The 26,916-nt window shown below is 38.9% G+C and overlaps 2 protein-coding genes across 3 annotated transcripts in view; one reads left to right on the forward strand and one right to left on the reverse strand.

The window, feature by feature from the left end:
- pacsin1b (protein kinase C and casein kinase substrate in neurons 1b) overlaps positions 1-13,145 on the forward strand; it is a 34,987-nt gene extending 21,842 nt beyond the window's left edge. For both annotated transcript variants that reach the window (XM_074678057.1, XM_074678065.1), the window contains exons 3-10: positions 2,414-2,570; positions 2,656-2,891; positions 5,422-5,577; positions 5,962-6,137; positions 6,218-6,338; positions 6,766-6,890; positions 7,081-7,277; positions 9,428-13,145. In XM_074678057.1, coding sequence (XP_074534158.1) covers positions 2,414-2,570; positions 2,656-2,891; positions 5,422-5,577; positions 5,962-6,137; positions 6,218-6,338; positions 6,766-6,890; positions 7,081-7,277; positions 9,428-9,537 — 1,278 coding nt within the window. In that variant the 3' untranslated portion in view covers positions 9,538-13,145. The remainder of the gene's footprint in view (positions 1-2,413; positions 2,571-2,655; positions 2,892-5,421; positions 5,578-5,961; positions 6,138-6,217; positions 6,339-6,765; positions 6,891-7,080; positions 7,278-9,427) is intronic.
- A 5,058-nt stretch (positions 13,146-18,203) lies between these two features.
- spdef (SAM pointed domain containing ets transcription factor) lies at positions 18,204-25,958 on the reverse strand. Its single transcript, XM_074676244.1, has 6 exons — positions 25,831-25,958; positions 25,128-25,581; positions 22,035-22,232; positions 21,709-21,756; positions 21,178-21,312; positions 18,204-19,091 (listed from the first exon to the last, which is right to left on the reverse strand). The coding sequence occupies exons 2-6, from the start codon at positions 25,570-25,572 to the stop codon at positions 18,913-18,915; spliced, it is 1,005 nt and encodes a 334-aa protein (XP_074532345.1). The 5' UTR covers positions 25,573-25,581; positions 25,831-25,958; the 3' UTR covers positions 18,204-18,912.
- Positions 25,959-26,916: the final 958 nt, after the last annotated feature.

Raw genomic sequence — 26,916 nt, forward strand, 5'->3', positions numbered from 1 at the left:
ATGCGGGAAATAGGCCGCAGGCCAGACTCAAACCCGGGCCACCCACTCAAGGGCGAACCTCATGGGGCGCGACCTAGACCGCTAGGCCATCTGTGCCCTTGAATTCAGTATTGTAATGCAATTTTTAAAACTGAGCATTTCAAATTCAAATTAATTTATCGAGCTTTTATAATGATTTATTATCTAAGATTATTTCAATGTTCATTTCTTCTTAGGAAAATGTAACTGTTTTTTGTGTGTCAGTCAGCCGTCTATATGATATTTATTGATTTGAGACAGATATAGATAACCATTAAAAATCACCTTATAACTACAGCTGTAAGGCTAATAGATGAGAACACTGTGCAATTTAGCTTTTAACATAAAGTAACCCATCAGTTATAAAAATAGTGGCAGGTATTTGTTTGTTTAGATTAATATTTGATGCAGTGCTCCAGGTTACAGCATGCTGTAATGGGTTTCTCTCACACCATTACATCACAAACACCCTGAGTACAAACAGTCCAAGTAATTTGAGCAACAAGTTCCCAGAAGTCCATCCATTATATATGAGAGCTGCTGAGCGTTCACGCCGAGAAAAAGTCCGACCCAGCTCGAGCTGCGGATAATACAGAATATCATCTTACTGCATCTTTACCCACAGTCGATCTGATGGAAGGCATCAGCAAGTATTTGAGACGGAATAGACATCATCATTCTGTCGTTCAGGGTTTATGATACATTTTCCTCTCAGACTCAGCTGAGTTTTATTCTCATCATGTTTCTCCTGCCGGGCGGTGCGCTCAGAATCAGCTGGAGCAGCAAAGGTGTCTGTTTCCAGCTCACACTCTCTCCATCACAGCCACTCGTTGCTCTTCAGTGGGTGCTGCAGTGCTGCCTGCTGATCGCTGACTCGGCTGGCTGCAGAGGGCTGGTGTGGAATATAATAATTTCCCCTTCCTGGCTGCTTTCATCAAGGCAGCGTTTAAGAGTTGTGGAGTGTCATTTCAGGTAGAGGATATGTAAACATCAATTACACACGTAGTGAAGATGGAGCCTTTTTAGCTCTGTCTCAGAGTGAGGATTTGTGACGTGATCACAGTGAGGTGCAGTCGTCACCTCCTTCTCGTGCAGTCTTAAAGAGAAGCTAACAGCTCCCTGGGAGTGTTGTTGCTCCTGCGTCCATAGAGAATTATATATTGTGCGCCATTAACCCACCCTCTGCATTCATTGCATAACTTCCACTCACACACACACACCAACAGCTTCCTTTCTTCTGATCTGTCTTTTTTATTCAGTGCATCACCAAGAAGCTGAGACGAAAGCTGCATTTACATGCTGGTCACACAAAACACCACCCAAAACTAAAAAAGGACAAAGTCACACTTCAACTTTTAAAAACCTTTAGGTAGCGATGCATCAGTATGAAAATTTTGGCCGATATCGATTTCAGATATTGATATTGCTGTTATGGCTGATATTTACCGATATATATATATTGGTTAAAAAAAAACAAAAACAATCTGAGATAATCAATTTGTGAACATACTGAAAATTATGCAAACTGAATTTTTCAATACCTCCCTTCATTTTCACTTTTCTTAAGTAGTTTTGGTGTTGACATAGTCATAGAAAACAGCATTGTATTATATTATATTATATTATATTATATTATATTATATTATATTATGTTATGTTATGTTATATTATATTATATTATATTATATTATATTATATTATATTACATTACATTACATTACATTACATTACATTACATTACATTATATTATATTATATTATATTATATTATATTATATTGTATTGTATTATATTATATTATATTTGGGTCTTGAAAAGTCATTAAGGATGCTTGGCCGGCAGCTAACGAGCAAATATTGGCCCACTTTAACACTGATGCCAATATGTAAAAAAAAAAATGGCCTACATCGGCCGATGCCGATATTGATACTGATGCACTGTGCATCCCTACTTATGGGTTTTCAGTGCTAAAAGTAGGGATGTACTCTAAATGCTAAGCTACAGTCGACAACTGGTTAGTGCAGCTTAGGGACTGGTTAGTGCAGCTTAGCATAAAGGCTAGCAGCTCTGGAGAACAGGTAACTCCACCCGATCAGGAGCTCAATGACTACATAGATTTGATACTTTGGAAAATAGTGTATGCTAAGCTCATTGCTCCATCTAAACTCAAATATAGCAGAAGGATATCAACCCATTGCATAGTCTTTGTAAAAAAAAGCAGCTTATTTTGATACCTTTCTATGTTTTACTTAAATTTTACTTTAGATCTGCAGCAGATCAATACCTGACCCCAGGCAGACCAAGACTAACACAATGACTATTGTGTTGTTGTTTGATTAATGAGGACATCTAGTCTTATAGATTGAAGGTAGTAACCTGAGACATTGTTTTTCAGGTTGGGAATTACAAGCGTACAGTGAAGAGGATCGATGACGGTCACCGGCTCTGCAATGACCTGATGAACTGCATCCAGGAGCGTGCCAAAATCGAGAAAGCCTACGCGCAGCAGCTGACTGACTGGTCCAAGAGATGGAGGCAGCTTGTGGACAAAGGTGGGCAGTCTTCTCATGTATGAAAGCTCTGCATAGTTTCAGTTTCATACTGTACTCTTCAGTGATTTTATTTTTCCTCCATCAGGGCCTCAGTACGGCACCGTGGAGCGAGCGTGGATGGGGGTGATGACGGAGGCGGAGAAAGTGAGCGAGCTTCACCAGGATGTGAAAAACCACCTGATCAACGAAGACTTTGAGAAGGTGAAGAACTGGCAGAAAGACTCGTACCACAAACAGATGATGGGAGGATTCAAGGAAACCAAAGAGGCAGAGGAGGGCTTCAAGAAGGCACAGAAACCCTGGGCCAAGAAGCTGAAAGAGGTGAGAAAGAGTTTTTCAGCCTCACATACAGGTCATATTTCTCACACTGAAGGGACGATGAGTCTCACTGAAGTTTGTTTTCCTTGTGATGGGTTTTTTTTCCCTCTACATTTACATATTTTAGTCTTCCAGAGATTGTGAATTGCATTAAGTCTGTGCTGCTCTTAGCTTTAAAGAACAGCATTTTCAGACAACAGTTGCCAGGATATTGTTCCTAAAATAGTCATACTGCTGTTCGGTTTTTAGGATGCTTTGCTGGCAGCAGATATTTCACAAACGAAGCCAAAGCATCTGCAGGAATAGATGCTCAATGTGGTAGATACAGTTATGTATTTTGCAGTATAAATTTATTTCAGAATCATTTTCATTTTTTCTCTACTACAATAAATTTGTCCATGACTTACCTGAACATGTTAGTGAATAATTAACTATTCTTAAAAGGTAATGAAGTCTTTTTTTGCATTAAATTGTTTGGCAACAGGATCTGCAGCTTGGCTCTGAAACATTCTGTAGCTCTCCACTGTGAGGATCTGTTGCCTGGATCTAATTTTTCCTATCAAGCAATCAAAAATCTGCAATAAAGGCTTCAGACAGTGTGATAATAACTTTTCAATTTATTTTTCTGCGGCTTGAATAGGAGGTGTTGTGTTTTTCTTCAATTTAGACATGGACATAAAGTAATAATGCTGGGTGTTCATACCAAACATGCAGATTTTCCAACCACTACATATTTATATGTTGTGGAAATCCCTGAATCCGTCTGTAAACTAATCAAAACACTCTGTTTTTAATAAATGGCACAAGATCTTCCTATGACCTGAAATGATGAGGTAATTGCACAGGATCTTCTCATTGGTTCATGACACGCTAGAGCAGGGGTAGGCAACCTTTTCCATGACTTGAGCCAGTTTAAAATACGCTCATGCCCAAAGTGCCAGTACTCACTCCTGTTATAAAATCATTGGTAGTCGATAGGAAAGTCTTCTTTAATGTTTTCCTTGTTTAGTGTAGTTAAGTTTAGTTTTACTTTCAGTGCAGAAGGTTTTGAATGTGTTGCTCTGTTTCACACACTTTGCTAACACTGTTTACGTGTTTGGTCTCAAAAAGACACTGCACACTCTAGGTCCTAATATGCTACACCTTCGCAGATCTCCAGCCGTCTCTGGCAATAAATTCATACTCCCTTGTCCAATTATGTTGGAAAGAATGATTGAAAATTGGTTTGTTTGCCGTGATAACACCACTAAAAAGATGCAATTGCGAGCTAGAAGACTGACCTCCCAAGAGATTTTCAGTGATGCACTTGCAAAACACATTCTCTCAGTTGTAGCGTCATGATTTAAATTTTTCTCTGAACGTTATTTGTTAAATTTTTACGTAAGAACATTTAAAGTGTGCTCTTTATATTGTGAAGAGTTAAACAGAACACAACACAATAGTTTTATTTATCAAATTATTTATTTATTATTTGTCCTCAGCCTCAATGTTATTATTATCTGCGAGCCAACATTAACAGCCTCACGTTCCAGCTTTGGCACCCGTGCCCTAGGTTGCCTACCCCTGCGCCAGTGGGCCAGGCCTCAATCACCAAGGTCCGCCCATAGCTCTGCCCCCCACAGGCCTCTAGAGCAGGGATGGCCAACCTGTGGCTCATGAGCCATATGTCACTCTTTGCCTTTCTGTGTGTGGCTCTTCTATCCACTTAATAGTTATGAGTAACGGTGTGCCGATCAATTTAAAATATTGATATACTGGTGCCAAAGTTTGCATCAGTATTATATTTATCTATCGATAGATAGATAGATAGATAGATAGATAGATAGATAGATAGATAGATAGATGGATGGATGGATGGATGGATGGATGGATGGATGGATGGATGGATGGATGGATGGATGGATGGCTGGATGGATGGATGGATGGATGGATGGATGGATGGATGGATGGATGGATGGATGGATGGATGGATGGATGGATGGATTGATTGATTGATTGATTGATTGATTGATGGAACTTTGTATCTTCTGCAGTAAAACAGACATTTGTCTTTGACAAAGCTCCAAATACGGATATAAACACGCTTACAAACACAACAAATCTTGCTTTGAAAATTGGAAACGTATTGATTTTCATTTTATAGAATTTCATATATGTGTGGGAGGAAGTGCGTTTGTAAGACCACATGTGATAAGGCCCGTTGTGGTACCACAGTGATTTTTGTGGCTCTTGGTCTATGACTGGTTGGCCACCCTTGCTCTAGAGGACTGGCCGACCAGTGGAAAGGGGGTTTGTGGAGCGGGAACCTTGAAAGAAGAGACAGCGGAAAAATACAGATGCTGAAATAAGTGTTGTTTAAAAAAACAGTGTGAGCTGTGAATCATGTTAAGCTCTTTCAGAGGAAGCAGAGGGACAGTACAAAGCAAAAAAAAAAAAAGTTGAAATTTAATATTTATGTGCGACAAGCATAGTGGTGAAGATTTGTCTGTCTCTCAGAAGGTTTAAACCTTTTTATCCGATTTTGTCCTCAAAGCTGGAGACTGCCAAGAAGTCCTTCCACATGGCCTGTAAAGAGGAGAAGCTGGCGTCCACCAGAGAGGCCAACAGTAAGGCAGAAGCATCTGTGACGTCTGAGCAGCAAAAGAAACTTCAAGAGAAGGTGGAAAAGTGCAAACAGGACTCACAGAAGGTGAGAGCAAATATGAAAACATCAGTCTAAAAGTTTTCTCCATCAAGCCAAAAGAGGAATCACTTCAGGTGCTGTTTTTTGACTGTTTCTTCTGCTCAGTGTCAAAACAGTATCACAGGTTCAGTCAGTGTAGCAGTGTTAATGTGAGAGTGCAAACCACACCTCCCCTTCTCTCTGTGTCAGTGGACTTTACTCTTCATCGACCACCTTGACCTTCACACCCCCATGCTATGATTCCTTCAAGTGTTTAAAAACACATTTATAGTCTTTCTATTTTCAAGGGATTTGAAAAAATAGAATGTGAGGAGACTTACAAATGTGTCATCTCTGCGTCAGCCAGATAATAATTGACGTCATTCTTTGTGTGATTGTGTTGTACCTCAGGCGAAGGAGAAGTACGAGAAGGCTCTGGACGAGCTGAATAAGTGCACTCCTCAGTACATGGAGAACATGGAGCAAGTGTTCGATCAGTGCCAGCAGTTTGAAGAGAAGAGGCTGAGCTTCCTCAGGGAGGTGCTGCTGGACGTCAAACGTCACCTCAACCTCGCAGAAGACCAAAGGTTTGAGACATTACTTACAAAAGTACATGAAGAAAATATTTTCCCTGTGCTTTCACTAAATCTTTGCTTCCTTTACACAGCTATGCTTCAGTGTACAGAGAACTTGAACGCACCATAACATCAGCCAGTGCTCAGGAGGATCTGAAGTGGTTCAGCAACACGCACGGTCCTGGCATGCATATGAACTGGCCAACATTTGAGGTACAGAGTCACAAGCAGACACTAAAGACATTTTATCATCCCACTTTGAGTGTGATGACTGATTACTTGGAGAAAACTCAGATATTTTGATACTTTATCTCTTCGTTTTTGTCTTTATGCACGTGATGCTATGGTCAGCCGTCGGTTATCTTAGATAAGGTTAGATAAGTTCAGGAAAGTAGACCAAAGGTGATAAAAGCAGGACAAAAAGAAGTTACTTTTCCTGATTTATCTCTTTTCATAGGAGCGAATAGGCCCATCCCTAGATGGCTCACTTTGAATCAAATAAAATCATTCTGCCTTGTGGTTGGAATACACAAAAGCCTTTGCTTCATCAGAATCAGCCTTGATAAGAATCACCTTGATTTTTACGGCTCTCATAAAAATGTCAGTTTCTTTTGACTGTCATTTGTCTCTCATTCGGCAGGAATACAACCCAGACCTAACTCACAAGATCTCTCACAAAGAAAAGTCAAAGAAAAGCAGTGATGGAGTCATGCTGACTCACGTTACAACAGCAGTAGATCATGCCCAGGCTGAAGACCGAGGAAGGTAAGATTGATACAGAGTTGTAAAATCATTTTCAGCCAAATCTTCATCAATCTGTTCTGTCCAATTGGAATGTAATATTTGTTGGTTTGCATAATGTTTGACTTACTAAGATTAAAAATGAAGTACAACTAGGACATTTAACATATTTAAAAAATAATGGAAAAAATTTAATGGAGTGTTTGATATGCAGTGTTGGCAGCTACGAGAAGAACCAGGCATACACGGGCTCCACGGAGTGGTCGGACGAGGACCAGACAGCCCTGAACTCAGGCAACGACACCAACGGAGGGACGAACCCTTTCGACGAAGACGAGGGTAAAGGTGTGAGAGTGAGAGCACTGTATGACTACGACGGCCAGGAGCAGGACGAGCTCAGCTTCAAAGCAGGTGAGGGTGGTACCTACTGACTCCTCCCGTTTTTTTTTTTTAGGTATTTTGATGCATTCCATTTGTATTCAGAAGTTAGAATTTCCGAGTTAAGATTGGTAACACCCAACTGGAACCCCCCCCCAAGGTCGGGATTTTCAACTGGGAAGTCGGAGCACCCACACCACCCCCAAGTTCCCAGTAGGAAATTCCGACCTCAGGGGTAGACGGTGATTAAGCTTCTGTCATGTTCTGTTTATTTTAGAATTTCTGGCTGGTGTTAGTTGCAATAAATCAGCCATATTCACAGTGTTATTTGAAGTTTATATACAGAAATACTGCTGTTATAGCAAGTTTTTCTGACTTGGTAACTGGAATGCTTTAACTTGGAGATGATGTCATTCACATTTCCAACTACCCAGTTCCGAGTTCAAATTGAACGCACCAATATTCTGCCAGAATGGGGTGTGGGCTTGGCCCATGGTCCCTACCAGCCTGTGGCCTTTTTCCTGCATGTCACTACCACACTCTCTTCTGATATCCTGCTCTGTCCACTGTCCTGTGCTCTCTAAATAGTGGTATAAAAGCTGAAAAATATGACTTTAAAGAGGTGTCTAAATTCATCCCCTCTTCTTCTGTCTTTGCACAGTTTAAGTCTATTATTAGCAGAAATTAAAAGTTAACTCCTTATGAAGTGTAGAATGAACATATTGGCTTGAATTAGTTCATCTTACATCATGTTTTCCCATCTCTCCAGAATAAATAAAATGTAAAGATTTTAACCAGGGAAACTTAAATAGATAGTGTGCATAATCATTTTTATCCTAACAAGAAATTTTCCATTTTTAGTTTTTGTTTTGTTTAATGTGATTCATGTTTTAACACAACATCAAATCATCCACGTATGATGGGTAACAAATCTGATTTTCATCTTTAAAACTTTCATCAATAGGAAAACAGAAAAATACTCAGTGTTAGATTTGGCTATTTTCCATCAACTAAAGACACTAAACAGATCTAAATACATGAAGAAAAAACTCCAGAGCAGAATAAAGCTGTAACAACCCTTCCTAATAAAATGAGAAGTACTCCTCCTATTGTTGTTTTGTTTGAGGAGTTTATCACAGTATAATTTCTCATCATCAAACCGTGGTCAGTATACTGATGATGAAGCTGTAAACACTCCCTCTAGATGTCCACCATTCGTCCCTGATGTTCTGTCCGAAAAGCAAGCCTCAGCAAAAGAAAACCCAGTCTCAACCGGTTCTTTATCAGGTGGTCAGCAGCCTCTCAGGCTCTCACCTGCCTCTGGTTCTCTGCAGACTCCTTCTCTGTCCATGCCGGATGACTGCACCTGTCTCCTTCAGTCTTCATGCTGCTGCTGCACGTCTTTTTGATCACACTTAGAGCTTGTATTTCTTTCTGACACATGCAATACCTCTATCAAAATTATATATGACTTCCAACACAGAATACTGTAGTTATGTTGAATGAATCTGCCGTTTCATTACTGTGATGTGGCAACGATGTTTAAGATGTTTTCTTCAATGCTTCTAGTAAAATAATTATTAGATTCTTTGGTAATATTTATTAGGGATGTCTCTTAAATGCGTCAATTAGATTGATTGGATACACAAATTAATGCATTTAACTCAACGGCTGCCAGCTATTTTCAGAGCATCTTGAATGATCTTTCGAGATCCAAATAATATTGTTTTCTATGACAATGTCAACACCAAAACTACCTAGGAAGAGTGGGCTCTCTTCTTTTATGTCTCTCTTCCTGATTTCTGATCCAAAAAACAGACAAAATATACTTTTTTAGACCGCGATAGTCTTACACACTCCATCCTTTGATCCTCTTCATGACCTTCATCGTCTTTTTTTACGATAGTGCCGCTCTTTCTCTCTGAACTACCACGTCACATCCTCAGTTTGAGCGTGAGCTGCCTGAACTTTTCTGACTTGCAGTGTCTCGCTATGTCTCTGTCATCTCACATCTTCTCCTCATATCCATGCTGATCTCTCATCCAAAGAGTGCACTGCTCTCACCCACAGTAGTTTATGAGCATGATTTTGATGAACAAGTTCCCAGACCACACCACTGTAGACATCAGTGGCCAATTGAAAAAAACATATATTATATCATATATCTCTTCTCGTTTATTCAGGAGACGAACTGACGAAGCTGGAGGACGAAGACGAACAAGGTTGGTGTAAAGGTCGCCTAGATAACGGCAAGCTGGGCCTGTACCCAGCCAATTACGTGGAGCCGATTTAACTCCACCAGCCGATGGCGCTCTCCTCAGACTGAACCGTCCGGTCATAACACCGCACATTGCCAGAGACTTGAAAGCTAAGCTTCCTCTTCCTGTCGGGGCACAGTGAGCACTCTTCATCTCAGCACTCATCACAGAGACACGAGACTGAGAGCAGATCTGACCAGGATCACACCATCATCTCCAAACACTGGAAATATTAAAAGACAGTCTGTGTGTAGCTGTGTTTGATTTCAGATGTGACGCTGACATGCCATTCAGTGTGTTCTCTCATCTTTATATTGATATGGTGTCATCTGTTGTGCCTGGATAGCCGGACTGGGCTATGCATTGTGCATTTCATGTATATATTTAAATCTTTTTTACAGTCTGGATGCTTGTACAGTTGTTTTCTCATTGGATAGTGTTTTCTTTTCTTTGTGGAATATTTACACGTTCAGCATTACAGGAATAGTCTGACATTTTGGGGAAATGTGCTTTGCATCAAGCAGCATATTGAGAATAATGAGAGGATGAGAATCATGTGAAGCTACAGCAGGAGCCAGGTTAGCTGAGAAAGCTCTAAAGGAACTGACCAAAAAAAGTCCAGAAATAAGTTAAGATGAAACATAACATGAAAGCTAGTGAAAGGGACATGTCAGTATTTCAATATGAACAGGAAGCTAGTTATTGCAGTTTTTGCCCATATAGCAGTATTATTACACAACTCATGCAAGAAGCAGGGGTTCCTGGGTAGTAAAAGTAGTTATGTGATGGATTATCATACAGGAGCAAGTGTGAATGTAAGGAGCACTATTACAGGGTCCCCACTCCTCCCTTGTCTTTATAAGCCAAGCTAATCTACAACAGGCTGTTGTTTTATATTCAAAGTAAAATCACACCAGTGGTGTTGATTTACTCTCTTACTCTCTGCAAGATGTTTTAAAAAAGCACATTTTCAGTGATGTTGAACTATATCTTTGATGCTGTCAGTTCTCACTTCACTTCGCAGCAAGTCACAGCACCCCAGTCTCAAAGCAGCTCTTTGAAATACTAAAAAAAAGTAAAATCCACAGATTATTTTTCTGTCCGTTAGAAATGGGGATGACTCAAAAACCAGTTTCTGTTGTAGCAGATATTTATATTCAGATGAAAAAGTGTAAAAGTTGGAAAACACTTAGAAAACAGTTTGAGTTCAGTAGTCATGACTCAAGAAGAAGACTATTGCAGTGTAGGGAACATTAGCCGAGCTAGCGCCACCATCTCAAGGCCTCTTTGCAAGCTTATGTTTGTGTCTGTCCTGGAAATTACCACACTAATTGCACCACTTTAGCATTTCACAGCCTACAAATCTCCATTTTCTTAAACAGAATACTGCCAAACCATGCTATGCTATATTTGGAATTTGACATCTGTGTCTAATTGCATCCTGGTAGTTAAGCAATTTTGGCAGTGATGGCTCAGACAAAATATAGGATTGTTTTGCACCTAGAAAAATGCCATTGAAATAGGTAACAAATTAGATACTTTTATAGGTACCGACCAAATTCTGTCAAAGGTATCAGGTACCGATTCATGTGGAACCAAAAGATACCATGTTCAGATACCTAAATGGATCCTTGTGAATGGGAGAGAGTGGAACAGTTGGTTGTTTTTCATGCTGAACATGAACACAGCATTGCAAGGCTATATATTGAAAAATGAATATGTTTAATTAAAAAAAAGTTTTATAATTGATACATTGTTTTTTTAACCACATAAACACAAAAAAGTACCAAAAATTGGTACCGTTGAGTACCGGTAGCGATTGCCAGGCACTGGGCATCGGTACCCTATTGTTTTAAATGTGAAAGGTACCCAACTTGTGGGTCATGGGATGTTAAATTATTTAGGCAAGTCCAATCAGTATGAATTTTAGTAGATATTCACCGGACTGGAGATCATACAAACAGGAAGCTGGGGTTAATGTCCAGTACAAAATCACAGAGTTTGTTTGCTGTTTTATCTACATGATGTACGTCACATGGTATATTTTTTAAATTTTTTGCCTCATCTATAGAATTCTGAACCAAATCACACATTTTTGTAATTTTTAACAAAATTGTCTGTTATGGGTGTGAACTCCAGCCTTTATTCCACAATGACTTTCTAGTAGCAGGCAGGAGTAAAATTCCATGGAAATACACTAAATTTAGATTCTGCTGTCTGATTATCATCCCTATTTATGTAAATCTATAGATTAAAGTCCGGAAACTATTTTAAAAACTGCCTCGAGACTGGTGTGTTAGCATTAGCATCTGAAACAAGATCTCAGCTGAGCTTCTCTCTCAAATGGAAATATGTACTCCACCAAAACAGGGTTGTTTACATTAGCCTCTGCAGTCCAACCTGCCTCTATCAAGGTGCCTGTTGTATCTCCCACCTGTCAATACTTCTCTCTGTCTGTTTTGTCTCCACTGTGAGCAGGAGCTGTGAGTACAATCTGCCTCTGAGTGGGGATGAGCTGCATTTCACAGTCACAGGTTTATTTATTTAATTTGCTGGAACATCTCTGCCGTTAATGAGACTTGTTTACTACGTGTGAATGTCAGTGACTCAGCATTATCCTGCTCTCTGTGATTATGTGCATGCTAATGCTCCCACACTGTTTACCGCTCTGATCTGAACTGATCCGGTGCATGGCCGAAATTGATCCCACCAAACTATCAAGGGTTTCTTCATCAAATTAAAAATCTTATTGTATTTATTTGTCTTAAGCAACATGGACACTTTTATTGGTCTGCTTTATGCTGTATTATAGATCAGCTAAAGCTAAATCTTTTTGTTTTAATCCTTAAATCGAAACCAGATGAAGCTTAAGGGCGCACGTAGCAGTACAGTATTTGTTAATGAGATTGGTTTGTCACTCCTGGTAGCCACAGGTGTGATGAAAACTACACCCTTTGTCGATGAGGGAGGCGGGTGTTCTCTTACTGACGCAGACAGAGAAAGCTGCAACGAGCGCTGCACAAGAAAGAAGAAAGAGGATCTGTCTCTGAAATATTGATGAGACTGTTGCCTTTTTGCTGCTGCGAGAACAGAAGCTCATTTTTTAAAATTCACAAGGGAGCTGTCGCTTGTTCTGTGTTTATGCTTCTGTATGCTTTTTAAAAACTGTTGCTCCTTGTAAACACTGGATTCAGAGGGGTGAAATAATATTGCCTTATCAAATCTACCACCCTGACTCCCCAAAGACTCTCAACGCTCAGCTAACGAGCGCTCGCTTCAGCTGAATCCAGCTCTGGCTTATCCTGCTCAGTTTACACTGAAACGACACACTGGCTCCCTTTGTTCGAGAAAGGACGGTATGATTATAAGCCAACAGTACAAAAAGGTACAACCACTGTGAAAACTCCTGTCGTACACTGAAGGATGGGAAATCATGTTCAAAAGAAGGTGAAACTTCACAAATGCTCCTGTTTTTTCCGTCTGTGGCTCCTGCTGAAAACCTTGATCTGCAATGTTGCTGAAAACTTTGTAGAAGACTCCAGGGCTTTCTCTCTTTTCTTTTTAGCATAGTGCTGTACTTTCAAAACTGTAGTGCCTGTTCATCTGCATAAGCAAAAATAAAAGATGTCATCAGAAAACTCTGGGGTACATTTGAGACTCAGTGAGCCTGAAACAGAAATTCATTATAGCAGTCGCCTCAACAGAATCATAATTAAATGATCAGCGTATTTAATCTAAACTCCAAAATCTGACTTTTTGTCTCTCTTGTAAAAGATGACTCCAAGCAGTTTGCACTCACACTTGAAATGTGTGTTTGCCATGCAATTGACGTATACTATTTAGTGGAAGATTATTTTAAATATTAGATTAGTTGAAACAAAGGTATTTTCATTTTTAGGCAAGGAGCCCCTTAAGGTCAGAGGTCAAAGGTTTATCACATTTTATTTTCTCAATGTAACAAGTTAATTTCAGACTTTTGCTTTTTTTTTTCTCAAGATCTCAACTTATTTTTCACATCTTGAGAAAAATAAAAACTTGTTTTCCCAAGATAATGAGAGATGTGATCACTGATATGTTGATGGCTTTCATTAGCCAGAAGACAGCGTGCGAAGTTGCCTCTCTGCCACTGCTCTAATGACTGAGGTATGTGGAGGCCTATTCCCATTTCTGCGTGATTTTCAAGTACAAAGCAGCTCGACATAATATCCACTGGCTAATAATTTTAATCAACCAGCTGATTCGATTTTTAGATCGCCAGAAAATTGAACTTCAGAGCCATGAAATACCGCCATACCTCCAAATTATCTTATAACATCCATTTTCCCATTATCTTCAGAAAACAAGATTCGTTAGGTCAAGGTAACGAGAAAAATAAGTTGAGAAAAGGTAAAGTTAATATATCTCGAGAAATTGTGACCTTTTAGGGCTTCCGTAGAATTCAGAACTTTGTAGTGGATACATTTCAGAAGAAAAGACAACAGCACATTCTGTCTTAATACGGTTGTGTCACTAAAATCGTTACTTTTAAATTCAGTAAACTAGGTGTATGGTATGAAAATTGCTCAACTGTTTATTTATTTTTTCTTTTTTTCTTTTTGACTCTTTCATCAAGTGTGTTAAAGATTAAAATAAGGTTCAGATTGCTCCTCCTATCTAGTATAACCATCAGTATTTAACTATGAATTCAATAACTCTGCCTGCCACTAGGTGTCAGTAGTGACCAGATTCAGCTCTGTGTGGCAGCCTTGAGGAAGATGTGTCACATATATCATGGAGTTAATAATTAAAAACCACAAAGCTTCAGTGTAAATGAGTTAAATCTTCACACCTGCTGCTGGTTAATGAACCTGATGCAGATAAATATCCAGAGGTCTCCACAGCTTCATATAAAACCATCTGACCTCTGATTGTTTTAATGATGAAACTTGAAAAATGCAGTTTGTTTATGCAGACTTCAGTCAGTTCAGTCAGATTGCTGATATTTCAGTGGCGTTATTCCCTCTTTATTATCACATGACTTATTAATACAGATCATTTTGAAAAGTTCAAACATCAGCTGTTATGAAACAGCTATTTGCTTTTCAAAGCTAATTTGGTTAGAAGATGCAAATATTACTCTGTGGCTCTATTTGCCCACCGCAGACAGACGTACGAACAGGAAGATCTTCTGCTCTGGTACTCATTAAGTTTGGTATTTAATACATCTTTATTTGTACTCATTTACCTTCTGAAGCAATGTCAATCTATCCAAAGCAGAGCAGAAGAACTTTGGGGACACAAATTAAACCCAGGATACCAAAAGTGAAGTCAAATTTTCTCAACACAAAATATAAGATTGTGTTTCTGTTGCCCCTATGCATCAAGCCATTATTTTAAACAAAATCAGAAAGAAAAGATCATTTCTACACGTTTTTATTTTCTGTTTTAATGGTTAAAAGCTTCACCTGTCATCACGTTTATTAAAATGCGTCTTGTCAATGTTCATTTACTTAAGATAATGAATAACAACAGCTATCAGCAGCAGTGAAAAGCTTGCTGTGGCCCATTCTTCCTGCCGACAGTCTGGATAATTCTGTTTGAACTGCGTGAAATCCCTGAAGGGTCACACCTCTGTCAGTGTGTTTTTCCATCACCATGGTGCAGATCATACAGATATCACACAGTCATATCCTTTCAGCAGGAGTCTGACACATTAACTCCACTTGATCCTTTTGATTCCTACATGAAAACCTGCAGAGTAGACTCAGGGATAAATTTAACTTCCACTTCTGCCCTGTAAGGCATGCTTACCTGGAGGATTAAACCGCTCCGTATTGCTCAGGGCCACCTTTTCTTGGCAGATGTCCCCTGGCTCACTTCATAGAAAGAACAATTATAACAAATTTTTAAACCCGTTGAACTGTTACCGCTCAGAAGAAAATAAAAAAAAAGGCTGACTAAGACCTGGATCAAAAGAGAACACACTGTAATATTTAATAACTTAATGATTGCTGAGCCTCCCAACAACTGTTAGGATGGGTGTCGCCTGCTTTTAGAAGCACATGTAACTGAATTTACAAAGCCTGGATCAACCTGAGAGTCAAAACTGAAGGATGTTGAATTAGATTATAAACTGTATTGAGTCCTGGGAGAAGTTTGTAAATCCTCCTTGATTAGGCTGTCAGCCATTTAGGAAAACTCTATAAAAGAATAACAAAAACTATTGTCCCTGATGATCCAAAACAAACAATTCAAAACAAATGAAATATGAAGTTAACACTCATACTATTAAATCCAGAAAGTCTCAACTGAGCCAGAAAAATTTTGAACACTTAAATTTTATCAGACACAAAAATATTTATTTTGGCTTATTTTTGCTTAATTCCAGCAGTTTGTAACACATCCTTAATGTAACTCTTTAAGGGCCTGTGTCCATCAGCAGCAGCTTTGGAGCTTTGAGTGCCCACTACTGAAGTTTCACAGCTATTAAATGCTGCCCAGCAGTACATTCTAGATACTGGAAAGTCTGTTTTTAAAAGCTCTGTATGGTTCTGATTTTTTTTTTTTTTAATTTAACAATTTAATAAACTACTCTACCCAGCATTTTAAAGATAAATCCTTTTTTTTATATCATTTTATTTTTATTTTTATTTTTTTTACGTTTTCTCCAGGTAGCCAAACCAGAGGTCTTGGGTCAGATAAAAAGTTGTATTTGAAATAAAACCTTGTTACTGTTAAATTAATTAGACTTATGGCAAGATTTGTATACTTTCATGATAAAAATTTTGAGGATTTCAAAAGTCTACAGTCATTCTGGTGACTTTGACAGGTTGTACCGCATCAGCACCAAGAAGAACCCTCCAATATCTTTAAATGAAGCTGATTCTGAAGTAAGAAAAAAAAAAGCTGCTGTTCTTCAAATGTCCACTTGGAAATCTCATTAGCTCCAGTGTTATGATGCTCGTTTATGAAGCAGGATAAACAAAGTGCTTACAACCTGGTACAAAATAGTTTTTTTTTAATATATGTTATTGATGTTTCTTTATTCCTATCCCTTTAACTTGCTACTTAACCATTTGGTAGAGCTAAGTAGCTACATCTTAATGAAAATGTGTTGAACTGAGTAAAACCTGTTTGGTTTCCACAGCTAGAAATATTTTTCTGAATTTTGTGGTTTCTGATCTTAGTTCTTAAACAACATTAAAAAAGTTGACATTTTTCCTTGGATGGCAAAGGTTATAAATTAAATAGAATTTATTTCCCTTTTGTTTAAAAGGAGAAGAAGTTTAACAGTTTTTCTCATATGGACATGGATTCTTTGTTAACTCATCCAACTGGTGATAAGAAAAGCTCTGGGCTATATTCGTACATGATGAGAGACATTGCAAGTTGATGTATAGATGTATGATTGTCTGCCTCGGCCTCACCTCTTTTATCTGCCTGTAGTTGTGTAGGAGAAAGTGAGTTTAAAGCCCCTGTTGAGAGATTTTAACTGGTTGTGAAACAAGTTGCCTTTATATGACAAACAAAAACAAACAAGACTACCAGCAATAAGACTGAAAACTTCTATACTGTCATTTTTAATACTGGATGTTGCTGCGTGAGGGAAGGCGTCACTGAAGAAACAGCCTTTTTTTATTCTTCAACAGGAAATATTCACAATGAGTGACACATCCGACTTACATCGAAGTAGGATGAGGTTTTTTATGTCTGTAAATACTAGCTTTCATGTACAAGATCAGCAAAGATTTAACAACTTCCTTTAAAAGCAAAGAAGTCATAAGCTAAATTCTAATACTAGAAAAAAATCCTGCAATTTTGCTCATTTCATGTTGCAGTGTTTCAAATGTTAACTGTTTTTCATGATGCCGTTAGCATTCCCCTCTGCAAAGCCGGCCCAAGGCATAAGCCAACGAGGTTCCTGCTTAGGGCCCCACAGCCACTAGAGGGCTTCAAAGAGCAATCAAAATAGAGACTTAAAATTATATTGATTTTTCTTTTGGCGTGTGTGAATAATGATTTATATACAATCAATGATATGTAACAAAATTTTATGTCAACAGCTGCTGATGTAGGCCGAGTGATTCTTTCCGCTGCTAAAATTTCACAGCTCCAGTGCATTGGTAATATGTGTGTGCCGTGCAGTGCCCAGTGCCCATCCAAAGTGCAGTTAGTTAAAGGCAAAATGTGGTGTTTGCAGCTTTAGTACTTGAATGTTATCAAACAGTTTTGTGTAGGCATTAATAGCAAACCAGCTAGTTAGTTAAAAAAAATGACAGAAAACTATCTTTTAACTGGGTGGTTAAATAGCTTAATTTTCATGCTAACCTGTTTGTGTTTGTGTAATACTAGGAATAGAAATAGGGGGCCTCATGGAGGCTTGGGCCCCAGCCCTGTCCCACTGTGTTTATCTTCAGTTGCTTGTTGAAATGTGCAAAATTAAAAAAAAAAAAAAAAAAAAGTTTGTTCAGTCCTAAATGGTGGAAATGTTGTAGAGCATCAAATCAACAATGCAACCCCAAGATGAACAGATATCACTTTATGTTGTGTTTTTACAGTTTCAGTAACAGTCCAGCTGGTCTGGATTTATTTACATGATTCATCATCTTAAATCAGATTCCTTTTTTTAAAACTTCTATTAAAGTACACAATATAAAAGAAGCCAGAGCGGTCAGAATATGTGTATATAGATGATCTTCTTAGCAATTAAACAGTGCTCAGGAAATGTATGATATTTTGCTAAGTTACAGCTTGGAAAATAATTACATGTGTCAGTATCAGTACAGTCAGAGCATAGTATGAGACTCCCTCAAAGGTTTTCACACTCATCAGATTCTGTCTCATTGCTGATGGGTCATGGAAACTTAACTGGTTGTGTTTATAACAGTCAGGACCAAACCCATTAAAAGAAAAACATTTCTCACCACATTTTTAACTGTGGCTGCAAAACTGGCTCTAATTTAAACACAGACTTCGGTCAAAATGAGCGAAACAAAAAAGCAAAACAAACGTAGCCAAGGGCGTTTTCCTTGAGCTTGTACGTAAGAGCGTACGTTTTCACTTCTTCGTCATGTTTTGATTGAGTTATGATCACTTCAGGCCACACAAACAGGCAGATCAAGCTAATGAAAAGGCAGTTCATTTCTTAATTTTTGTTCCTGTTTTTGTTAAAGAGTTGTTTTTTATTTTGCAGCAGGAAAAAGCTTCAACAGTCACATTGTTTTGTCTCTTCCTCTCAGCGGATGCAAAGATAAGTCTTCATGCAGCAGCTGCCAGCTGCTGCTTCAGAGCTGGCAGAAGAAGTGTGTGCCATCGGGGTTGGTCAGTGCACATGCAGCATGTCACCTTCGCAAGATTAAGAGTTCAGGTGCATGCTGGGATAGCGTGTCCTTGGAGTTTTGAACTCCCTGTCCTCTCAGTTTGCTGCTGACTCATACTGGGTGAACAAACTGGTACACCAGTCTCTGGGACACGTCAGGTTTGCGGATGATGCCTTTCTTGTAGTACTGACGTATGGAGCGGCTCAGCTTGTCATAGTTCATAGCAGGACGATTCTTTCTCAGTCCCCACAGCCTGGCAACGTGAGCTGAGTCTTCAATTTTAAAAATACCTGAAGGAAAACAAAAAAAAAGTGCTTTCAGGAAATGAATAGAAGAGTGCATACTTACAATTTAACACACAACCATACAGATAGAAATCTGTCTTTTTACAATGTTAAACCAGAATGATCAAGGATTATAACCTGGTGGTCTGAAGCGAAACAGCCCAAAGTGCAGCACTACACATACTCACAACAAGAAAACTTTGTAAACTCAGTTTGTCGTGTAGTTTAGTAACTGTCTCTATTTAGAATTACTCACAGCTCGGTGCTCTGATACATGTAACATGAAGCATCAGTGAATCTTGGTTATGTCCTATCAGTGCCCATCTACCAACTCCAACCTCACCAAGCAGAGCTAGCGTAACCTCACTCTTCATTTTATTGATAGACTCAAGTTTGAACAGACCACTGCAGAATAACTGCTGCATGGGGGTTGAATGGACATTATCACTAACAGCTTAGCTCGTGCTCAAGCTCATGCTCTATCAGTCTCTTGTTAGTTTTTCTTCTGCTTTGACCTCCCTTTTTGTTTTGCCAGTCAAGCTCCAGTGTCCACAAGTACTTCAAAATTAATCCACATTAGGTTGCCTATTTAACATCTGGCCAGGGACTACAGATGAAAACTGGCCTTTTGGCTAACTCTGGCATATTTACTAAAATGTAAATAGATATGCAATGTCCCTGTAAATTAAATTAAATTAAATTAAATTAAATTAAATTAAATTAAATTAAATTAAATTTTACTTTATTAAATTAAACTGACTTCAATGAGATTTAATGTAATTTAATTTAATTTACTTTAATTTAATTTAATTTAGTTTAGTTTTGTTTAATCTAATTTTATTTTATTTTGTTTTGTTTTATTAAATTAAATTAAATTGTTTTTAACAGAAAAAAACCCACAAATTGTTTATATTGTGGATCACAATAAGGCGAATATTGGGAGCAAGAATTTTTCAAGATCAGGAAGAAAAATCTGTGTCCAAGTATTCATCATTGTTGACATGAAGTTTATTATCTAGAGAGAATCTTAACACAAAATCGTTATAAATGGGGCGAGCCCGCGAGCTAGTTCAGGCAGTCAACTCGAGCAGCACTGCTATTCACATACCACGTGTCTCACACGTCATAACCATCTTGCAATCACACTCTCTCAATTGGGCGGTCTATTTAAACGGGGAGTCTCTCATCCCTCTCTGCCTGTCAATGCCTTGGCTGCCCTGCGATTGTAATGCTGCATGTTTCTTTGCCCCCACCACCACCCCAGCAACCACCTGCAGGCTCCGGGGGGGATTATGTTCACAATGTTTTGCTCATCACTCCTCAATGTCACCATGTAAATTTATTGTGAGGGGTGATGAGGCCGGAGCCTGGACGCCAAACATAAAATATATTTGCTGCTAAATAAACAATTCAAACGTGAGTTGTCTGACTGAACTCTTTTTTTATCATTTTTTATTTTTTTCTTCAGAAAAAAAGGTCAACGGTTGGGTTCAAAATTTTGACTTTTCATATGATTAAAAAATATATATACATTATCCTGACCAATAAATTTCATTGGACAAAAGGAAAATCAACGGAAGGAGATTTTAAATGATGTAGGCCTTAAATCAACAAACTGCTGCAGACATTAACTCAGTGACCCAGGGTTTGATCATTTCCTAAAAGCGCTAAATTAAGTTGTGGTAGAAGTATCATATATTATTTATATATATATATATATATATATATATATATATATATATATATATATATATATATATATATATATATATATATATATATATATATATAGTGTGTGTGTGTTTTATATTTTTATATTTATATAGTGTATTTGTGCACCTCATGTCTTTACATGTGTGAAATGACAATAAAGCTCCTTGAATAATCGTTTCCCTTGAATGAATAATCCTATGTGAAAATTGTCTGAGTTAAAGAATGGTGGGAAAAGTGTGTTACGTTGGTTGGTAAAAGCACAAAGACACCCTTAACATCAGCTGTTAATCGATGGAGACTCAAGTTCTCTTATGATTGATAAAAACAAATGAACTTCCATGAAGGATATTTTGCAGAACTAAAAAATGAATAAAGATACCTTTCTCTTTGTTGAGCCAGCGGATGCAGCGCCCGTAGTTGTGAGGTTTGAGCAGTAGCTCTCTGAGGAACTGCCACAGGTGGATGGGCTGACCTGAACATGATGAGTCTGCCTCCGACCAAAGCTCCTCAGAAACTAAACATCAACAAAACAAAAAGAGAAGTGTGATTCAAAGCAGTAGAGTTTCAGAGCTGAGAATAATAGGGACCCTTTTCTCTTTCCTAGAATTCATGAATTTTTTGTCTTTGGCCTGATCTTAAAGAAGATTTCTAAAAATCCGTCTCCACACATCTGTCAGAGCACGGAAAACACAAGGCTACAGATGTGTCAGAGATAAACTTGGCAGGTGTTTTTATTTGCATAAAATAAAAAGTGGAATCATTTTTATTGTGCGACTTCAGGTGTTAAAGGTAAACACTAAACTCCAGCGCTGTGTGTGTTACTGTCTCTGACTGTTCATCACAGATTTCTGTTGACTGTGCAAAGTCAGAACTGGATTTTCAGTGACAGCAGTTTTTATGATCAACTCACCTGTAGTTTTTGTTTCTCCAACTGAGCACCTCTCTTTCATCCAGGCAGCTGCAGGAGAGAAAAGAGGATCATTCAGTCAGAAAGTAAAACTAACTGTTCAGTAAAACTGAACTGTTACTGAAACACTGTTAGTCCATTAATGAAGTAATGATGTGATGTTTAGATTGTAAAGCCCCCAGATAGAAAGGCCAACCTGACAGACATCCATCATATTTACTCAACAAAGGAGCTGTACTCTCAAAATGCAAATTAAGAAGCAAACACAATCATGGTAGAAGCTGCAGCAAGCCAAAACCAACATGATTAAGTACACAGATCTTACACACCTGACTTCCATATGTCCAGGTGAGCGTGCAGCGTGTCTCCACACTGTGGCGAGCGCTGTCGAAACTCCTCCTCGCTCATGGCGCACAGATCCTTCCCTGTCAGGTCCTGGAAGGCCTTCCCAGCATGTGGTAACCTGTAAAGGTGTTCAGTCCACAGCAGCCACTTCTGCACGTTCCCTGTGCTCCAGTCTATGGGGTCTGTGAGAAACAGAGAGGATGGTGGGAAACCAGCAGGTGCACATGCAGTAAATCACTTGGTTGAGTGTTATAGCTGAGTCATATTAAGTCAAATGGAGCTGTTTAAATTCCCAGAAAGCCTCCAGGGTGTATCCTGCTCCTGCTACACGTAGTAAATTTTCTAAATCCGCTCTGTAATCACACTTTTATGCTCCTGCAGTTTTGATCAGTGAAACAGATGACTGGGGATTGCACAGGTTTATGATATCCAGAGGTCTCACAATACATAATTCCTCTTCTGTTTGCTTTCACGAGCAGCACAGACCTCGCCCATAAGACTGTGTACACGTCTAATGTCAGGACAGAAGCTTCAGTACCACAGTGCAGGAGAACTCATGCAAAGGTCAGGATTAAAGAGATCCTGGAGCGGGCAAACACGGCTCTGCGTCAGTCAGGATATGATTGAAGAGATCTGTCATCTTACCTGAGCTATTCACACAAATATCTGTTGATTCTGGGAGCAAGAATCAGTAATTCCTTTTTTGGAGGCATGAAAAATGTCCTGTGTACTTTAAAGATTTGTGTCTTTGTTAGTTAAATTTCTGAGGAACTGAAGCAGACCTCTTGAACTTATAGTAGCAGGTGTTCAGGCGCAGGAAATAACTGAACATGGATACATTATAACAGTACAGACAGATTCATTTTTTCCTTTACTCAAGTCAACTTTTTTATTATTACTTGAAACTTCAACTACCTAAAGTTTTCAGTAATTATTTAGTTACTTTTTTAGCTCACTGGACAAGAGTTTTCTACCGTTTCATTTATTATTATTATTTATTTTATTAAGTAGACTTCTATATACATCATTGCATATGTTTATCAATAAATGAATTATATAGGTTTAATAGTAAGGCTGCTGATTTTTCTGTAAGTCACTAATGAGTTTTTTGTTTGTTTGTTTTTAATCATTTGATCAAGATTTGTTACTCCAAGTGTTGGTAGGAAGGGGATGAAACAGCAAAGTCCATACACAAGGTGCAGCTGCATAAAGTTAGCCAACTGGAGCCCAAATTCTTCTTTTCCATCAACCCCAAACTCAAAGATTTTCATTTACCATGTCAAATTATATTAAATTAGCAATCACACATAAATTAAGTTCAAACAAGCAAATTCTACCACACATCTGCTCAATAGATGGCTGATATTACAAATTCTTACTGCCTGTAACCACTGCAGCAGGAGGAGTTTGTCAGTGTCAATGTCAATGTCAGTTTTATTTATATAGCACATTTTATAGGACAAGCCAGACAAAGTGCTTTACATGAGAAAAATATAAAAGAGTAAAAAGCTACAAGTACAACATTAAAAGAGAAACGTACAATAACAACAGTAAAAAGAGAAATGTACGCAAGTAAAAACAAGTGACTAACTCAACCAAAGGCAAGAGTAAACAGGTAGGTTTTAAGGTGAGTTTGGTGCATAGACTGTAAAAAAAAAAAAGGACGTCAACATGCTCGGCTCAAAGTGGGGTCCCCACAAAAACTGCTCCCCCTGGTGACTGGCTGCAGTATAGGTCAAAAAATCCATCTCCCCAGTCATTCCAGATGGACTGTGGTCAAACTTAAAAAAATTAATACACCTCGTAGAAATGTTTCTCACATTCGATTGTTGTGGTGATTTGAAGATATTATTTGGCTGCCGATTGTATTCAAGTTCTCTTTTTTCTGAAAAGTTTTGTTTTCATTAGTTATACGAGGTTAAAAACCAGGTTTTATGTCACGTTTAACGATGATTGAAAGCTGCCATTCTTGTGTATTTTTTTGGGGGGGTTGTAAAATAAGTCGGGAGGTAGATAAGTGATTAGACTCTTGAAAGAAAAAAAAAACATTATTATTTTTGTCACCTGGCTCCACTCAGATTCTCCCAGAATCCCTCATCGTCTCCACGACGCAGACTCTGGCTGTACAACTGCTTTAATGGCTGCGCCTGTGATGGGTGAATTTTGGCTTCAAAACCATACAATGGTGAACATGATTTAAAGTACGCTGGACAAAAACACCCCACTGAAAAGAAAGGAGGTTGATTTTTTTATCAGAAAACTGTAAGGAGCTTATTTTGATTTTCAGTGTAATCCAGTGTATTAATCACTACAGAGCAGAGCCAGGTGTGTGTATGTGATTACTCCTGATTTGAAGCAGGTGTGAGAAGCTTATATTAACCCCTGGACTCCAGTGCTTCGTGCCTGCTCATTAGCACTCCTTCTGAGGCCTTTTACACATAAAGCCAGGCATTTTTCAAAAGCAAACTTACTTAAGTCAACACGCATTGGGCAAATCTGTCAGAGTTGTCAGAAAACATTGTTTTACCCATTGCCAATTTGCCTCTCAGCTCCTTTCACCATAAGAAAACAGTTTCTTGGAGATGAGGGGTCAGTTTTCTTGGAAGGCATCTCTAGATTTTTCCCAATACTTTGATTTCCTGACAATCAGAGGAACCTCTTTGTGTCTGCCTGTATTTTTTCCTCTCCCCTGCATTTTTGGTATTTATTCCTTTAAAAACAACATTTCAGAGTCTGTGTTGTCGGTATTTGTGGCCCAAACTGTCTCATTCTCATAGACATCCAACCTTGAGGTCAAAATCAGCCAAAAGATGACAGGTACCACTTTGACTACAGAGGGTACCAACATTAATTCAACATAAATATTCCTTAGTGGAGCTTTAAAGTCAAGTTGTGGCTTTTTTTTCAGTATTTATTTAACAAAGTCTATTTTTATTGTTTCTTAACTTATCTCCTAATCCTGTTCCTCTTGGTCTTTCATGACAATAAACATTAAAACTAAAGAAACTGAACCTCTCCTTGAGGTTTTTAATGTTTCTGTTCTTCAGTGTGAGTAAAGACTGAGTTTTGCTGCCTACCTGGTGTGATATTGAGGAGTTTGCAGGCTGTCTCGATGTCCTTCAGCACTTCTCCCACCACCATGCTCTGCACCTGCTCCAGAGAGCGCTCCTCCTCCTGACCCTCCAGTCCCGGAGACAGTCCCTGCTCCTGGCTGTCGATGACTGGGCACTGCTCAGGCTCCTCCCTGGGCTCCATACGAGGAGTGGGAATGGACAACGCTGGGGAAGCATCTGAGACTTTCACCACCCAAGTTGCATCCTCTGTGAGGAGCATGTCGAAGCAGGAAAGGTAGAGGCCTGGCACTCCACGCTCCAGAGCTTCCACATTTGGTTTGGTCTCTCCCAGATCCCAGGGTTCTCCTGAGGTTCTGTTTCGCTCCATGATGGCAAGAGAGTCCTCTGTCATCCCGATCCTGGAGGAATACACTGAGCCCTCTGATAGACTGTCCCCTGGATTTGACATAGCTGCTATCTGGAGACATGAGACACAAGAAAAAGCATGATGAGCTTCACATTTCTGTTTTTTTACTAAAAAACAAACAAGACATTCAAGGATTAAGATGCCATTTAAAGTACTGCAGATGTTGGCTGATTCTTTGTCTGCAGAAGTAATAAAAACAAGTTCTCAGATCCTAAAAAGTTGAAAAAGTTTGTAAAACTTAAGTGAAATGTAAAACTTAGGTTGATGATTTCATGTTTAAACCAAAAGAAGACAAAACACCTCCTCCAAATGTTTCTTTACTGCAGCTGCTGATCAAAATTTAGTCTTTGTTTTGTGATAAAGTCCATCAGAGGAGCTGTGCCTCGGTAAAGTGCAGAGAAGAACTGAGATGAGTGCTGCTTGATGCTCTTTAAGAAGCCTAATGGAGATACTGAGGGAAATGACCCCAAAGAGACCATGGGGCCAAAATGGATTTGACTGAGTCTCTTATGTGTGGGTCACTGGCCCAGAATGGCTCATGTGTTGGGGGTAGATGACTCTTATTGAGACCTGAAGCAGCTCCGCCGCCTGCCTCGGCTTTCAAGGTGCCGTCTGTCTCCACTGTCAGCTGGAGATTTTAATCAAGTTAGATAATGTCGGGAAGAGCGTGCACAGAAACCTGCAGAAAACATCTGAGGTGTCTGTTTTATAAGGACGACACTGATAGCTCCTTCTGCAGAGGAAATTGCAGTCATAAGTTTGTTCGTTTATGGATGTCAGCTGGAGCTCATGTGTTGTAATCTCAGGGTGAACTCACTAATGGCAGCCATAATGTGTACCTGCCACAGGTGGCGAATGTGAGGCACACTGCTGTCACACATCAGGTTATCGGAGGCTGGAGGAAGGGTGCTTCCACACTGAACGTGTCTCAGGAGAGGCACGGCTTTATTTGTTGAGACATGAAGAAATTAAAGTGTTGTAAAGATAGGAAATGATTTACCAAAGCTGTCAGCAAAAGTCATTGAGGAAAGGGAAAGTTCACTCATGGTTAAAACTACGTCCATACGCTGACAGATTAAATGGACGAAAATGTGTTAAAGCTCCAGTGAATATTTTTTAATGGTTATGAAACAGATTACTATTTAAGACTTACTATTTACTTCCCCCCTGTATGAGCTACAAAAGCCAATACATCATTAATGGTAAGATTGAACATTTCTATGGAGTTATTTTTTTAAGCATGAAACCGCTATGAGCGGGTAGCTGTCACACCAAAAACTGACTATACAGTGGATGATACATTTGATTGTTGAAATTAAACAGGAGGAGATTTTCTCAGTCACAAAACACAACTAGAAAAGCACTCAGAGAGTGCAGACCCCCGCC

Source organism: Halichoeres trimaculatus, unplaced genomic scaffold (genome assembly GCF_033239565.1).
Source record: "Halichoeres trimaculatus isolate MK-OKI-2021-1 unplaced genomic scaffold, fHalTri1.1 fHalTri1_scaffold_1, whole genome shotgun sequence".
NCBI classification, from domain to species: domain Eukaryota; kingdom Metazoa; phylum Chordata; class Actinopteri; order Labriformes; family Labridae; genus Halichoeres; species Halichoeres trimaculatus.